The sequence below is a fragment of the Pholcus phalangioides genome, unplaced genomic scaffold (genome assembly GCF_987345545.1).
Source record: "Pholcus phalangioides strain wild (caught in Gottingen) unplaced genomic scaffold, Ppha-v1.0 ptg000011l_1, whole genome shotgun sequence".
Classification (NCBI taxonomy): domain Eukaryota; kingdom Metazoa; phylum Arthropoda; class Arachnida; order Araneae; family Pholcidae; genus Pholcus; species Pholcus phalangioides.
Genome location: NW_028301604.1, coordinates 41,990,294 through 42,008,058, shown reverse-complemented (window position 1 = coordinate 42,008,058; position 17,765 = coordinate 41,990,294). Strand labels below are relative to the sequence as shown.

Here is a 17,765-nt window from a genome sequence, read left to right as displayed (position 1 = left end):
TCTCAGGCTGCCATAAAAACGAGGGGAAAAGACAAATTCGAAGAACTGTATGGTGAAGTTTTATTCAACAGAAGCTAATTCTTTGTTTGGCGCTTTTGCACTGATAACAATAAAAAAAAAACCAATGAAGAAAAAATTAAATTTTTCTAACTAATGAAATTATTTTGCTTTCCTACATGAGCATACATTAAAACTCGGTTATAATGTTATTCATAAACTAACGTGATTACGCTAAAACCGAGATGTATATTTTAGAACACTTGAATGAAATGCATTGGATCCCGATTATAACGTTTTAGCAAAAAACCAATAAGTAACCTCATCCAAAAGAGGACAAATTACCACGGGGCCCAACCATTTATAATAAATTCATAAAAAATTAGAAGTAAAAATAATCAGACATCTGAAGGAATATATTTTTATATTTGCAAATTCTCCATATCAAACTTTTGAAACATTTATTAAAAGCCTAAGTATGAACCGGGGAGGAAATACGTCCCTAAGAGCTGCATTGTGTGTGTTTTACTTTCATTATTGTCTTTTTGTTATTTATTTTTGTATCGTATATGAATGTGGCTGTCTATCTTTGATTTTTCAATTAAAAAAAACCATCTAGGCCAGCGGTTCTCAACCGGTGCTCCGTGTGAACTCCCAAGGGCTCCGCTGCCCTCGAGGAAAATAAAAAAAGAACCAGTAAATTTGAAAAAAAATAATTATTGATATTTTTGAATAAAAATAAATCAGTAACTTTGATGAATAAATAAAAAATGGGCCTACGGGGCTCCGCCAAAGAAATTATATACTGGAAAGGGCTCCGTGGGTCAAAAAAGATTGAGAACCGCTGATCTAGGCAAAACGTTGTATGCGGGTAATATCGAAGAGTGCACTAAGACAATTTTCACACCTACCGTTCTTTTCAAGCAGTTTTTGATTTACATACACACACAAAGCCGCAACTAGGGAGAGCGGGTCCACTGTATCGAGTGCTGAACTAGAGGACGCGCCGAATTCCTCCTTTAACCGGTTGAGCGGTGAAAGGTTTTTCGATTTCTATTTGAAAAACGGTGTGAGGTTATACGGAAAAATACTTGTAAAGTGGCGAAGCTTCTTTATCTCAAGTAGTGCTATCCCCCCCAACAAACATGCAGGACAACAGAGAAGGCGTGGTTGGTGGGGTCCATCCAAGTGACAGGTTGGCTACACCTATTCCAAAGTGATCCTATTCTTTACTAATACACACTCAACTTCAGTACCTGTTCTTTTGTTACAGTATTGGCCATTTTTTTTCTCCCTGTCGTGGTCATAGACATATTTAGAAGTTCATTTTTCCTATTGCTGTGGAACATCGCTAAAATGACACTTGATACAACGATATTTTTGAAGTATTATTTGGAAATGTCTATACTTTAATGTTAATTGGCTGCCTCTCGATATAGCGATAATCCCACTACAGCGATATTTTTTCTTAGTCCGCAGACTATCGTTACATCGATGTTTCACTGTATATATATTTTACTTTTCTCACTAATTTATTTATACAATTAATCTATTTATACAACACGAAATGATTTATACTTCACGTAAAAAAACTAACTGATTATAAAATATATCAATTTTATGTGTATATGGAAGGAATCAATTATTATGATGTATTTAATACATGCCATTAATAATGTAAGATACATTATAAACGCAAACGTTTTAAAAGCCTATTTGAGCCTCATTTCGATAGGTGGCATGTTTAGCAACGCGATGTATCTTACAGAATTTTTTTTTCTTTTGATGAAATTTACTTTCTTTGATGATATACAGACCAAAAAAAAAATAAAAGGTAACAAAAGAAATGGAATATTTGTCAAAATTTTAATTGAATCAACGATAACAACTGCTTTTCAGGGTTTATCTCAATGTAATGTCACATTCAGTTGGTCACATATAATTGAATTTTTACGCTTCGCATAAATTACATGTGTTATCATAGGATTCTATAAACACATTAAAAAAAAAACCCGCATACATACACACAGCTGTACCCACTTATAACGAAGCTAGAAAAAACAGCGAATGTATTCAATATAAGCGAATTTCATTACATCCGTACCAGCTTGGAAAATGATACGATTAAGCGAATAACACATTTTGCACGAGCGATACGCATTTTTCAGTAATCTGAACATTCTTAAAATGAATAGATTAAAATAAAGATTAAAAACTTAATTGATGATATAATAACATTCCATATGAATGTTGTTATATCATCAATATGCGATTATATAGAAAATAATATGTACCGATTATTATTTTTCCTGATATGATTGTAAATGTCAACCGTATTGCGTTTAAATCATTTTTGCCAAATAAGCATGCACAAAATATGTCTTTTATTTTAGTAAGTGCATAAACACCAAACAATTTTTGGTCTCTTTTTTGAATCATTCAAAGAGAATGAAAGAATTATACAAAAGGAATTATATTATCAAATCCGGACCGCAATCATCCCATTCTTTTTTGCATGCATGGTATGTATTACGAAAACTACTATATATATATCGAGTAGCTTTGTGTATCAAAATTATACTAAATACAACATAGGCGTTCTCAGGCTTTTCTCAAGAATGGGGGGAGGAGGGGTCAAATTTTTTTTCTTCTGAGGGGGGGGGGGAGTGAAGTTTTTACTGAAAAATAACTCTGTAATCTCGGCCAAAGCTTGAACCCCTTCTCCCCTTTTCATACGCCAACGAAGCATTCTGTATTTGGGGGGGGGGGGGATCGTTTCATGCCTTGACGCTGCTCAGAAAACATGTCAATTTCAATATTATTTTTGACAAACCGACATCTCTCTATGATTTTTTTTCTTTCAAATTTCACATAAAAAAGAAAAAATTGAGGAAATTAAAATGTCGGATAACACAGTAGATTTTGCTTTCGAAGACAAATTAAACATGCAGCACAATGTTTCACAAAGGCCACATCACATACGTTTTCAAATAAAGAAAGTCTTGGTTTTGACGTATACCGCGTACGAGCTATTTCTTTATAAAATTTAGTTCCCTTGGTAGGGTGCAAGTCACAGACTGTTATTGCTTTCAAAAGAGAAAAAAATTCTTTCTGAGCCTTTCTGATCGGTATATCGATATACCGATTTCTTTGATCGTTAGAGTTGCTGTCGCTAGCCATAATTATAAATAGTCACAATTATCACCAAACACTATGCCAACGTGGTGATGACCCTAAATCATAGGAATCGATGCATGGGGCCGGTCAAAGCACAAAATTTGGACATTGGCTGGGCAAACTGCCCAATTTCGGGCTTCGCCACTGTTATGCAGGGTCGCAACTAGATGCTTGGTCACCCGGGGCAAGTGCGCATTTTGCCCCCCCCCCCCTGTAATGTTGAAGGTAAGGTTTGAGAATGAAATTTGCTCCCCCCTCTGGTCCAGCGCCCAGGGCTCGGTCGATTGCGCCGAAAATGGGAGTGTTTGTATTCCCCCAACAGGTCGATTGCGCCGTCTGGAAATCGGGTTGTTTGGATATCGGGGTGAGCGCAATCGACCTATAAACGGTTTATCTTCTGCGCAATCAACTTACACCCCTGCTCCCTAGTTGCGGCCCTGCCAATTTATATATATTTATTTATGCAGACCAAGAAAGAAATATCGTTGTATATTGGTTATCGTTATATCGAGAGGCATCAATTCAACATTAGAGTAGTGACATTTCCGCACAAAACTCGAAAAAATATCATTGTTGAAGGATTTGTCGCTTATTGTTGTAGCGGGGTTCCACTGTATTTAAAAAATTTGTAAAATATAATTAAAACATTTATAATTAAAGCAGCAATTGTGTATTAACAAATGGCACGAAATATTATGCAAGTCTCAAGTTAAATCTATATACGTATAACTTTATACGTATAACGTAAAAATTTAATTTTAATTTCATCTTCCAGTCAATAAACTTTTTGTTGGATTTTAGTGGATTGCATACGTTTATTTATGTGTTTATATACAGTGAAATCTCGTTACAATGTCACTGATACAACGATAAATCCATGGCCCCCACATCCTGGACTAGGGCCCCTAGGCTGGAATCTTTTGCGCCCCCCCCCCCGACCAGACTTTCGCGGGCCCTTTTATGATGGATTTATAGCGTTGAAAAACAAAAATAATGAAAATCGTCCCGGACCCCAGGGCTGCAGCCTTGCCAGCCCACCCCTTGTGGGGGCTACTACAACGATATTTTTTTGTCTTATTTAGCAATGCCTATAGCCTAATATTAAAGTGCTGCCTCTCTAGAATATCGTTATATCGAGATTTCACTGAAAAATTAAAATAAAATAAAAAAATATTTTTGAGAAAAATTTTGACGTACAGCTTCACATGTTGTGAATATAAGTGTGGAAAAAACAGTTCCCCTCCTTAGAAAGATAAACAGTTTCTCTCCCTCTTTCTCTGTACCACCCCTCCCTAATTCCATTTTAACAATCTAGCATTCTTACTTTCAAGATACCAGTAAAAAAGCCACACCTTATTCTGTACAGACGGTATTTATTGTGACGGTCTATAACCAATTCATTGTACTGTTCAACCGAGCGCTTCATTCATTTGAAGGATTAGGAGGCGTTGAAGGTGTCAGTCAATGTACAATAGGTCAAGGGGGAAGGAACAGGTCTTCCATGACCCATATATTCGTCACCACCGCTCAAGGATTGGAAAAAGTTTGACCCATATAGTCGTCATCACCACTCAAGGATTGGAAACATTATGACCCATATATTCGTCATTGCCACTTGACTGGTTAACACCACTCCTTCTAACCTTTCCTTATACGGGGACGCCAAAAGCTTGCTAGCTCCAGTTAAAAAAGTATCCAGCTGCGGCCCTGTATGTACCTTAAATCTCGCAACATACATATTGATGTACAGGGCCACAACGACATGCCTGGTCAGCCGGGGCAAGCACGCATTTTGGCGCCCCCTTTTAATATTGAAGGAGAGATGAAAGGTTAACATTTGCGCTCCTGTCTGGCTCGGAGTTCGGGGCATCAGTCAGTGCCGTCTTAACGCATGGGCCCGCCCGGGTGCCTCAAGAGAAGAAGGGCCTCCCAAAAATGAGATCCGATTGAAATTTTAAAGGATTTACCGTGTAGGGTCTCCTAAAAACCACTTGGCCCGGGGGGCCCCATAATACTCTTAAGACGACCCTTCATAATGTTGTATCATAATGTTTTTTAAAATTTGATTTTTTACAGTTTTTAAAACATGAAATTTTCAGAAATTTCATTCCGATTTCCTATCTGAATTTTTTTTTTCCTGACCATCAAAAGAAATATATATTTTTTTAAATAGGTGAAAATAATTTTTTCCTTGATTTTTTTTTTTTTTGGTCATATGGGGTTTCCCCAAAATTACAATTATTATGCTTAATTTCCATTAATTAGAAATTTAATTAATTGGAAATCTACTTTAATTACAAAGAAAAACGTGCTAAATTCATGGCCAATTTTTTTAAACTTCAAAAATATGTTATTTAAATAGTTTTTAATATATATGTTATTTAAATTAATTATGATGATTATATATTCATCATATATAAAAAAATTTGTGCGATTTGGTCACGAATCGTAAAAGCATCAATAATGGGTCAACTTGTAGGCTGTCTTTCTTCAACTTTGAATTAATTTCGAATGGCAAATATTGTTATAGAAAATTAAATTTCATTACATGAATATTTTTATTAGTATATACAGTAAAACCCCTCCTTTTTGTGAACACGGACAGGACAAAAAAATTAAATACATGTAAAATGGGTGACCGTTAAAAAGAGGTTTGAAATTCATACTTTTATATATTATGCAACTAAATTATTATTTGTCCGTAAAAGAGGGAGTATCCGTTAAGAGGGGGTTTTACTGTAATGCAGCTTATGAGCACGAATTTACATGCTAGCAGGAGCCAACTTCAGCTTGGCGAAAATAATTTAGCCAATTCCGAGATGTCACGTGACATTAAAAAATAAAAAACCCCGGTTGCTAACAGCAGTCTGTGTTTCACGCGAAATTCCACGGTTGCTGATATGATCAACCGCGCCAGCCGAACTGTAGTGTGCCGGCAGCCTTAGGCCTTCTACGCATTGAAATAGCAGGGGTCATATTGTAGTCCTAAGGCCACACACCCCTCTTGCTGGGGTAGGGAGAATACTGCGGTTGTAGCCTTCATTGAAAGGTAATCACGTCTTTTCTTCCTTCGTCGGAGAAGGACTCCGAGCGTGCGTTCTTCTCTTCGTGCGTTCTTTTTTTTCGGTGACTTATACATGTGTATTGTTGAAAAAAATTGCAGTAAAAATAATAGAAATACTTAGTTCATGATATCCACTGATTCGCATACAAAGTGATACGACTGATGTTACAATGTTCTGTTTTCTCCTATAGGACATATCTGAAAGGAAAAAAAATAAAGGTCATCCCACGGGCCCACTTAACCCCCTCCCGGCCCCTATGTGGGGGCCATGACCTTCTCGATTCCGAGGAGGAGAAAAGGAGATGACGCTAATTTTTGCTAAATGTTTCACAAAAATGAACAAAACTGATTTTAAAAATAAGGGGAAAAAATGGCCACGGTCCCCATATGTTTCAAGCACTAGTGGTTCCTAGCCCTTGTGATTTGTGACCAATGTAGACGGTAGAAGAAGCCCCCATCTCATCAATAGCTCCAGTGAAAATGACGATGGCCTGCTAAACGATATTTATATCATCATCACCATCAACAACCATTTTCAATCCACTGCCGGATGAAGGTCTCTAAATTTTTCCATTCTGCTCTGTCTGATGCTTTAGCCATCCAGTTGACTCCTGCTACTTTCCTGATCTCGTCAATCCATCTTGCGTGGGGCGCCTTCTCGGACGTTTAACACCACGGGGGTACCACTCTAGAATACTTGTGGTCCATCTGTTGTCCTGTCTTCTTACAATATGTCTAGCCCATTTCCATTTCAAACGTTGGATTCTTTCCATGATATCATATACCTTTGTGTGGTTCCTTATCCAAGTGATTCGTTTTCTGTCTCTTCTTCTGATGCCTAACATACATCTTTCTATGCTCCTTTGTATTGTCTGTAGCCTTTGTATCGTCTTGCTTGTAAGTATCCATGTTTCAGCTCCATAAGTCAGTGCTGGCAGCACACACTGGCTTAAAACTTTTCTTTTCAGACATAATGGCATGTGACTCTTCAGAATTACGCAGTTTTTGCCACACGTGCTCCATCCAATCCTGATCCTTCTGTTTATTTCATTAGTGATTCCGTTGTCCATGGTGATTTCTTGTCCCAGGTATACATAGCTTTCTACATCTTCTATCTCTGTGTTGTTGAGCAAGATTGTTCTCTTCAATGCAAAGGAGGTGAACATAACTTTAGTCTTTTGGAGATTAATTTTCAAGCCCACCTGAATACTTGCCTTCGCCAATTCTTGTATCGTTTCTTCTAGTTCGTCTGGATTATTGCTGATAACAACAATGTCGTCTGCAAAACGCAAATGGTTGAGAAACTCTCCATTTATTTTAATTCCTTTTTTATCCCAATCCAGTTCTCTGAATACTTCTTCTAAAACAGCGGTAAAGCGTTCTGGTGAGATAGTATCACCCTGTCTGACTCCTTTTCCAAGTTTAATTTTTGCTTCTCCTTTATCCAAACGAATCGTTGCAGTTGCTTTGTCATATATTTTCTTGATGATATTGATGTAAGTCTTCTCTACCCCAATTACATTTAGAGCTTTAACAACAGCAGATGTGAAAACAGAGTCAAACGCTTTCTCAAAATCAATGAAGGCCATACACAATGGTAATTCGTATTCCTAATGTCTCTCTATAAGTTCCCTGATTGTTTGAATGTGATCCGTTATACTAAATCCACTTGGAAATCCTGCCTGTTCTTTTGGTTGAGCTTCGTCCAATTTGGATTCAAGCCTATATGTCAGCACTTTGGTGAAGATTTTATAAATTACTGATAGGAGACTGATTCGTCGATAGTTGTTGATATTTTTTCACCCTTTTTCTAAAGAAGAACCATCATTGCGTTATTCCAATCCTCAGGCACATCCGATTTTGTGAGACACTTTGTGAACAAGGCAGCTAGCATACTGGCAAATTCTTCTCCTGCCTCTTTAATAATTTCTATCGAAATCTCATCTTCACTTGGGCAATTGCCTTTTTTCATACATCTTATAGCCTTCCTCTTTCAGCACAGGTGCTACTTGTACAAATTTGGCTTCATTCTATTTTCTTTCTGCTCCCTTTCCTCTGCCCCGATCCTGTTCTTCGTGTTTGTATAGAGTATTATAAAATTCCCCAACAATACAAATGATTTCATTTCCATCTTTTGTGATGTTCCATCTTTTCTTTTTAGTGCAAAAATTTTCTTTCTCCCAACACACAGTTTTCGTTTCGCTGATTTTAATCGCCTATTATCTTCCAATGCTTTCTTTACAATATCGCAATTAAACTTCCTGACATCTTCTGTAATCCTGTTAGCCCGTCGTTCATGCTGACTTTTACTTAATTACTAAGTATTTAATCAATTATTCATTCTCAAGATTCGATCGTACAGTTGCGTTGTGTTTTACCTATAAAACCTAATTAACATACTATAACCCAGTTATTAAACGCACGGAGGCAAGTTAGAATTTTAAAAATTTATTTCATAGAGAAGTTTAACACAGCAGACATCAATATAGACTATAATGTATCTCCTTAACAATTACTGTTTTATGCGATCAGCACCAATGTAATTAACCTATACTGTATCTGAGACATTACACACTATATAAGAATTCAACAATTTCCTAACTGGACATTACGGGTTAAGGGAACGATAGAGTGGTGTACTCACCCCAGTCCTCGCGTGTGATCGCCTTGCCATCTTAGCTGCTGCTGTTTTTCCGCACGGCACTTTCTCTAGGGCGGCACTATATCCTTTTTTATATTCCGCGACTCTCCACTATATCTAGAGTCTGACTCCCTCTTACTATCTCTGCCTTTCCATCTCCGTCCTACTCTCTATCTCTCTCTTACTCTCTCTGACTTTCCATCTCCGTCCTACTCTCTATCTCTCTCTTACTCTCTCTGACTTTCCATCTCCGTCCTACTCTCTCTTACTATATCTCTCACTATCTCCTACTATATCTCTTACTATCTCCTACTATATCTCTTTTCATCATCAGCCTCCTGATTTTACATCCTCTTCGGCTCCTCCTTAGAACCCCGGATTCGCTCCGTCTTGCAATTTTTCTTTTCGTGCTACATTTCAATTTGCGGCCTCAAGCAAGGGCAATTTGATTGGACTTTCGCGTGACCATTCCGGAGAAGATCGGTGCTATTCATCCCTAATAAAATTCGCCCGTTCCTAAATAATCAGAATGCCTACGTGCACCAGTCACCTTCATATCAATACCTACGGCGACCCCCATGTTACAAGCAGAGCACAGGTGCTCTAATTGCAATGCCGCTTTGTATATATATTTCCTCTCTTACGTCCATTTCTAAAAGCGAGCAATATCCTTCCTATTCATTAATTTCACCATTTCATTATTCTCGCTCTCCCTAACTTACGCCTCAGGAATCGAATCTCATTCCGTAACAGCTCCTATTCACGTATTTTAGAAAAACACCTTTCTCCTGTCACCAAGCCTTGAGCATGCCAGGTGGCGGTTATACACCCGTGTGAAAGTCGTACCGTCAGTTTGCTTACGGGTAACCTATACATGACGATTCGATCTCTTTCTAATATCCTCATTCTTCAATACCCTCTCTCTTTTCAAGTTGCGTTCAAATTGCATCTTCTTTTCAGTGAAGGTCCCGAATCCATTGACATCCACTATTCAGGCATTTTCCATCTTACATTGACATCCACTATTCAGGTATTTTCCATCTTACATTGACATCCACTATTCGTGTATTCTCCATCCTACATTCTATTTCATAGCTTCATACCTTGCCAGATGAATTGTGCTTCATCGGCAGTTGGCCTAAAGCACGTTCTTCCTTTCTTACATAATCTTATATCACTCGTGGCCGCCTTGCACGTGTTCTTTACAACTACCCAAAGTCAAGTTACCAAACACAAAGTCTCAATACCACACCTGTTACCTAGTCACCTTCCAATTAATCTTTTAAATACAAAATAATCCTTAAACATTTAACCATTTAAATAAATTAACAATTTTAACTAATTACCTTTATATTCACATAATTAACGAATAATTATGAGTGGAACGGACCCGCTCATAAATCCGCTTTCGTACTGTCCTGCAAAGTTATGCATATTCCACTTCTGATTTAGGGTCACTCTTCTTAATCTGAAATTCTCTCCGGTCTTTCATAAGTTTCTTTGTTTCTTCTGTTATTTTCTTCACCGGTTTGATTTCTTTTTGTCCAGCGACTTGTTTTGCTACTTCTTGTAGGGTAGTGGTTGAAGTTTTATTGATCCTGGTGACATCTCGTTCATCCTCTGTGGTGTTATACAGCAAATCAAATCGGTTCTTTAGCTCTAACTGGAATTTATATCGATGTTCTTGAAGCTTTACTATATCGATGACAGTTTTTCTATTTTTCATAAGTTTCGCTCTTTCCGTTCTAGTGTTAAGCCTTATTCTACATCTCATCAGTCGATGATCACTTCCTGTATTGAATTTGTTGAAAACACTGCAGTGTTGGATCATATGTTTCTTATTATATAGGATGTAGTCGATCTCACTAGTTGTTCCAGTTGGCCTTCTCCAGGTCCACTTTCTTTGGGGTTTCTTTTTAAAAAATGAATTCATGATATATAACATAATAATTATAATAATTCACGCACACACACACACACACAGACACACACATACACACACTGAGCTTTCGTCATTTCTTCTCTCTCCAATTCTGGCATTGAAGTCACCCATTACTATCTTGATATAATGGTTTCCTTTACTATGCAGCTCGTCTAGTTCTTCATAAAAGTCTTCTACTTCTTCCTCAGAATAGCTTGTTGTTGGTGCATAGATTTGCATAATCTGTATCCGGTATCTGCTTGATATTTGCATAACCAGCTTTGCAACTCTATCAGATATGCTATCTAACTCAACTATGTGATCTTTCCACTTTTTATGAATGAGAAATCCTACTCCACTGGTTCTTCCATTATCTGTTCCCCTGTGGTAAAATACATGTCCACTGGCAAGTTCGATTTTCTCTTCTTTTCTCCTTACTTCACACATGTCTAAGATGGCCCAATTTATTCTTTCCAGTTCTTCTTCCAACTCCTGCAAACGATTTTCTGAAGAAGACCCTCTAAAAAAGAAATATGAACTCTGTCAATAAACTAAGGCCCTCAGTCCCCAGCAGTCCGAGTGTCCCTGGTTACGGCAGCAACCAGCAACACATGAAGACACAGGGTGCTAAGAATCTCTGGGTTGGACCAGGCTGCCATAAGATGATCACTTTGGCCACGTATAACTGACGATCTCTTTCTGTTATCGAATGTTACAAAATTTCCGACTACGTTAAAAAAAAATTGCGCGGCTCCGTAGACTTTTATCTGCCGCGCACACTGGTCATTTGATCTTTCTAGTTCCGAGTTTCAAGACCCCTCAGGATATTTCCACTGTAGTGCCGATGATGACTGCCGATACGTGTAATCAAAAACAGATAACGGGGGGGGGGGGGAACGGGGACAATGATTTTTTTACCTCTTCGCCCTGAGGCCTCGCATGCTCATGAATATGTTCTCTGCCTCGGAAAAAATAGTATCGTAAATTATTAAGTGTGTATTTTTTTGATTGTAATTTTAAATAATTTTTTTTTTAGTTGTAGTTATTGATTGTAATTTATTTCGAATCTTTATCGGTCAAGGGCTTCAGAGTGCTCGCGAGCACCAAATCGGGCACTTTCATCGAGCACTTTTTATGCTTCGGCGAGTACCAGATTGAAGATGCCTGCACTACGTCATATGATACGGGAAGGAGCCACAGCGGATCGGCGCATGAGCTTTAAGCATTCCGTCTTGAACGCTACTCGTTACTGGCTAGCTACAGACGGTAGAAAAGCAGATGCAAGATGAAACGTGCAGGGTTAGAGGTTGCCCGTGCTATACCTTCTGATAAAATCGTGCAAGCACGTTAATTACGCAAAGCATCACCGAAATTTTCTACGTGTTAAAGCAAAAGATAAAAAGTAAGGATGGCGTGATCGAAACTCATAATATGTGTCAATTAGAACGATAAATCGACCAAAAATTTTGAATAACCACCTGTGACAATTAGTTTCATCAGAACTGACGTCAAGAACGCCTTTACGTATGGACTGATTGTCAATACCCCCTCACCAACATACCTCCACGTGTCTACTGCGAGCACATGATGACCAGCAAAATTTTTATGAAATTCATGCGGTACCTCATTTATTTTCTTCAACTTTTTTTTTTATGTGTCCACATTTTTAATGTAGTACTAATAATCGCTATGATAAATTTAAAAGTTGAAACTAAATTAAAAAGTTTAATATCGCCAAAATTAATTCCCTCATGTGAACGTCGAAATTCTTATGCATTTATTTTTCTTTTAATGTATAAACATGTGTTTCTTCTGAATTTTCTATGTCAAAAGTTTATAATGAATATATAGCTTTCCAATTTATTTTACCCTAACGACCTCTGGTCAATTCTTTGCATTTGTGCTCATTATCTCTCTTCCCATTTCCCCCGTTTCAGATCTATTCGCACCCAGGTTGCATTGCACCACTTATTTATCACACGTTTTAATATTTCATGATAGATGTTTAATATTCGGAGAACCACTCAGCATCAACAAAATTTCTCAGCCATCTATTAAAAAGTCTAAATTTAATATAACCATTGGTGTGAGTTAATTTTTACTCAATTAAATTATAAAGCACCTTAAAAAAATTTGCTCAATTGTTTCTTATTAGTTGTAACTTCACAGAACGGACAGTTTTACCTCAGCAACATCCCATTCTTCTCCGGCTTCATAGTTCTGATACATTTCTTTAATCACGTACAATCTGTTGATGAACTTGTCTTTCGGCCATTCAAATTCCATACCGTTTTCCAAGTTTCGAATTTTAATGAACACCTAAGATGAAAAAAAAATCGTTATTTCAACTGTAAATCATGTGAGATTGTCAAATATTTAGCCAAGACGGATAAACCATTAAACAGTTATCTGGCTACGACTACATTTGGCGTCGTGGTCATACGTAAAGGCCGCTACACACTACGCTGATGTGACGTGGTGTGTGATATAAAATTCCACCTATGAGTCTTCTGTAGTTCTGTTCACACTGTGCTGACGTGACGTGGTAAAGTCTATGATGATGTAACCTGACGTAACGCGCAAAAATCCAAGCACACTACTCTGACTTGACGTGGGACCACGTAGAAATGCGTGCGATATGAATTCCACCTATGGATCTTCTGTAGGTACGTGCACACTGTGCTGACGTGACGTGGAAATGTGTCGGATTATGAAATCTGACGTAACACGCCTTATTATGTGTCAAAAGCAAATCAAACCTCTCCGATTTTCGTCAGTCGTGTAACGGCATGTGAAGACGCCATATTTGTTTTTTCTTGTTTTTGCTTCGTTCGTTGTTTTGATCAATTTTGTTTTTTGTTCGTGTTTCGAAATTCATTTGGTTTTTTTCGTGTTTTCGTTTATTTCGTTTTTTGTTCGCGTTTCGGCGATGATGGAGAAACTAATCGAGCACGTTCGATCAAATTCTCTGCTATGTGACCCTACCAACACTGTCTATATCAGAAAGCCTCTGCGCGAGTGACGTCACTGAAGTCGTCCATTTCACCTGTAGTCATTGAATGTACTGCAATAAAAGATAGATTTCGCATAAGTCGGCCTGCTATATCCAATGGCTACAGGTGAAATCGACGACTTCAATGACGTCATGAACTTCGCGAGGAGGCTTTCTGCTATAGAAGATGTTGGCTCGCCAGACAGCTGTCGACCTGCATTTATGGGAAGAGCCACCCTTAAGGGTGTGGGACAGGTGCGGTCGTACTGGGCCCTGCGTTTGGTAGGGTCCGCATTTACGGTAGCAATAATTTCTTTCATAAATTCTGAAAATCTGCATTTTCATCTAGAAAAAAATAGTTCTGAATTTCCACCATATCTCTGGAATTGTTTTTCCAATAATTTCTGAATTCTCAATTGTACTTTCTGGAATTACAGTGAAACCACGATATAACGATATTCTGTGGGCCTAGGGAAAATATCGAGGTAGAGGGGTTATCGTTATATCGAGAAGCAGCAGTTTACCATTCGAATATAGACATTTCTGACAAGACTTGAAAAAATATCGCTGTAGAGGGATATATCGTTATATTGAGTAATGTTGTAGCGAGGTTTCACTATATTTCTATTATTCTATATTTTCACCAATTCTGAAAAGGAACATTTTTTTCTCCTTGCATACATTTCGAATTTTCATATGAATTTTCGATTCCTCTCGTTCACAGAAAAAAAAATCAGGGCTAATGGGCCCAGCTATTATTTTCCCACCGGGCCCATGTATGGCGGCCCTGCATGGGATGCATCCACATTTTTCTCGAATACTTTACTGCAACGATTATTGCAGTCATATCTTCCTCTTCCTCATCAGTCATCAAAAACACGTCCCACATCCATGGTTGTTGAAAAAAAAACTATTTTTCAAACAGTCAAAACATTTATAAGTTCTGAAAACGATAGTATAGAGTAGTAGATATCACGACCAACACACACACACAAAATGACATCGCTTCGACTGATGGCGTAAAGGGTGAAGCACACTACACGGACGTGACGTGATTTCACGTCATGCCAGAGACGTTGTATATTCTGATTCATGTAAATTCCATGTCACATAATTTGTACGTAACAGAATTTCCACGAATAATATTTCACAAATTCGTCATCGTAGTGTTTCGTTTCGGCCTTGATTCATCTCTTAAAACATCAAACCAGTGTATAATGTCTAATATGATTCCACGCCATCTGTAGTCCTGTCACCGGCCTTAACGGTGGTGTCTATGACGACGTATGCCGTTATGCAGATTTTCGGTGTTTACCAATACCAATCGTCGTCTGATTAGGGTGCCAATTATAGCTGCAGTAGCGATTCATGCCCCCTTTCGTCTAGTTCAGCCGTCTGCTAGCGATAACAGCGTGAAGACATGTTTCTTTTGTGCAGACTTATTCACTTCCCTCTGTGGATAAACAGAATAACGACAATCAATGTGCTTCTCTCATGTGTGGAACACATGAGATTGTCGTTATTCTGTTTATCCTGTGCCATGGCATGTATCTCTTTGAGTTACGTTCTTTAGTGCCGGGAGGAACGAGCTCGAGTTCGTGAATCGTGTCATTTTTCAAAAATCGGGTCGTCTAGGGCCAGGTATATTATATACAGTTATATTAAATGCAGTTTAAACAGATTATCAATAAGAAAAATGTCTATTTACAGTTATTTACACAAAAGGATTATCAAGAGAGAGAATGAGCTAATATATATCACCACCAGTGTGTTTATTTAGAAGGGGGAAGGGGCGTTGGCTGCCTTTTAATTCTTCTTTCCCAACAGCTGATTGAGCAGCTCCCCCAATAGGGAGAAATCTCGCGGAGAGAGTGTTTGTCTTTTTTCCCTTTGCGGGTACAATACAATACAATACAATAATAATTATACAGGGCTCTCGGCTACTATGGCCCTTTGCGGGTGTTGGTGCATGGAGGTATTATCTAGTGGAGATGGCAACGCGGCAAAGATCAAATGATTTTGGTTTGCCTTTTCCTAGCATTTATCCCGTTTTCCATTCAGCACAAACATTTCAAGTGCCACTTTTCTATGAGAATTTTCAAAACTTCGGTGGCCTCCTTTAAACTTCGAATTAATTTTAAATGCCAAATAATGTTGCAGATAGTTAGATTATATTACCAAGATGATTTCATTTGAAAATTTTTAGTATCTAATGCAATATAGCGGGAGGAAAAACGATCTCCTCTAAGCGCTATGTGTGTATAAGAATGGATAATATATTGTGATTTCTTCTCCATTTGTATGAGTATTTCATGCTTTGGAATAGTATTATACTCAACTATAGATAGGACAGTATACACAGCATCATGTGGCCCCCGCAAATTGATTCTGAGGCCAGGGCCTGACATATGGGCCCCCGGGAAAAAGTTAAACTTTTGGGACCCCTGTGATTAAGGTCTAATATGTTTCTTTATTCAATGAATAGATGCTTCTCACATTTTGGGGCCCAAAAAATCATGGGGTCCCATGGCCTCCACAAGGGTAGGGGTCCAACTTTAGGGCCCCAGGACGATTCTCATTATTTTTTGTTTTTTCTCGCTATAAATTCACTATTAAGAGGGGACCGTGAAAGGTCCCAGTCTAGGGGCCCTGCTCCAGGATGTGGGAGGTTTATGGGGCCCTTACACCCGAGTGGAAATACCAGCGCTTACCAATTTACATACTTCTGAAATACACAGAACTAGTTCTTATTAGCAGAGTAGCATCTTCTAGTTATTAACAGCATCTTGGGGGGCCACTCCATGAAAGTGATTTTTCTGGAGACCCACCTCGCTGTAACTACCTTTTTTCAAATTTATCATATTACTTCCACTCGAAAAATACAACCAAGTCTCATTATCATAGGAGCAGTGCCGCCCTTACTACATGCGGGGCCCGGTGCAAAAAAAAAATTGTGGAGCCAAGTGTGTCTCAACAATTTTGGGGCACCAAACATGTTTAGGCCCCCCCTTGCCCCGATTTTATATATTTTGTGGGGTTAATTTTTTCAATGCCAATGAAAATTCAGAATTAACGAAAGAAATAATTCCAGGATTTATTAAAGAAATACTTCCAGAATTGATTAAAATTTAGAATTAATCAGGAACGCTGGAACATATCTACTCGTGTTGCTAAAGCAATAACAATTATTTTTACGGTATTGGTTAACAATACCAATCATTAAAGCCCGGAAGTTAAGGCAAAATGCCATAAATGAATTTTTTGCCAATTTTCAAACTTTTTTGGTAAAAATGTCTTTTTTGAAATTTCCGTGCCATATACACCTATTTCAACACAGTTTCAAGTTCATTAGTGAATTTCAGAGGCCATAATCTGTAAAACTTGGATATTTTGGGCATTGAAAACTTCAAAAGAATCGCTGTTTTTAAAATAATTTTCCAACTGTCAGTATTAATTATTTATCAAAAAATCCCCCCTCCCCAACTTCCAGCCTATTTCACGCAAATAAGTAATCTGAGAGATTGGTGTTGCCAGCATTAACTTTGCTTTGCTTTGTTAGATGTGAATGACTTTTTTTTCAGATGACTGCAGCCCGTGCTCGAAAAGCAGAGGAAAACTAGAAGTTTTTGTTTCGCTCCGCACGCTTCACATATGTCACGGTCAGGCATTGGACTGCGTTGTATGTGTATAGCTGGCCGATGGCTGTTCCAAGAGGTCATGAATTGACGTCATGGCTGACACAAGGCGGAGTAGGAGCAGACAGGGCCCATGTTTTTTGATTTTATGTTTGTACCCCTGCAAACAACCATGGCAATTTATTAAACATAAATACAGCATTTAATATTCAATTAAATTGACCAGAGTGGCCCTCAGGGGCGTTTGGTAGAAGCGACCACATAGGATCTCGCGCTTGAAGGGGCCTTGTGTTTATCCTCATACGTGGTAATATTAAAAAAAATAGAACAAGATAGAT

The 17,765-nt window shown here is 38.1% G+C and overlaps 1 protein-coding gene across 2 annotated transcripts in view; it reads right to left on the bottom strand.

The window, feature by feature from the left end:
- Positions 1-17,765, bottom strand: part of LOC149080429 (kinesin-like protein KIF28) — a 1,038,199-nt gene that overhangs the window by 382,251 nt on the left and 638,183 nt on the right. For both annotated transcript variants that reach the window (XM_089239551.1, XM_089239552.1), the window contains exon 16: positions 12,985-13,119. In XM_089239551.1, coding sequence (XP_089095677.1) covers positions 12,985-13,119 — 135 coding nt within the window. The remainder of the gene's footprint in view (positions 1-12,984; positions 13,120-17,765) is intronic.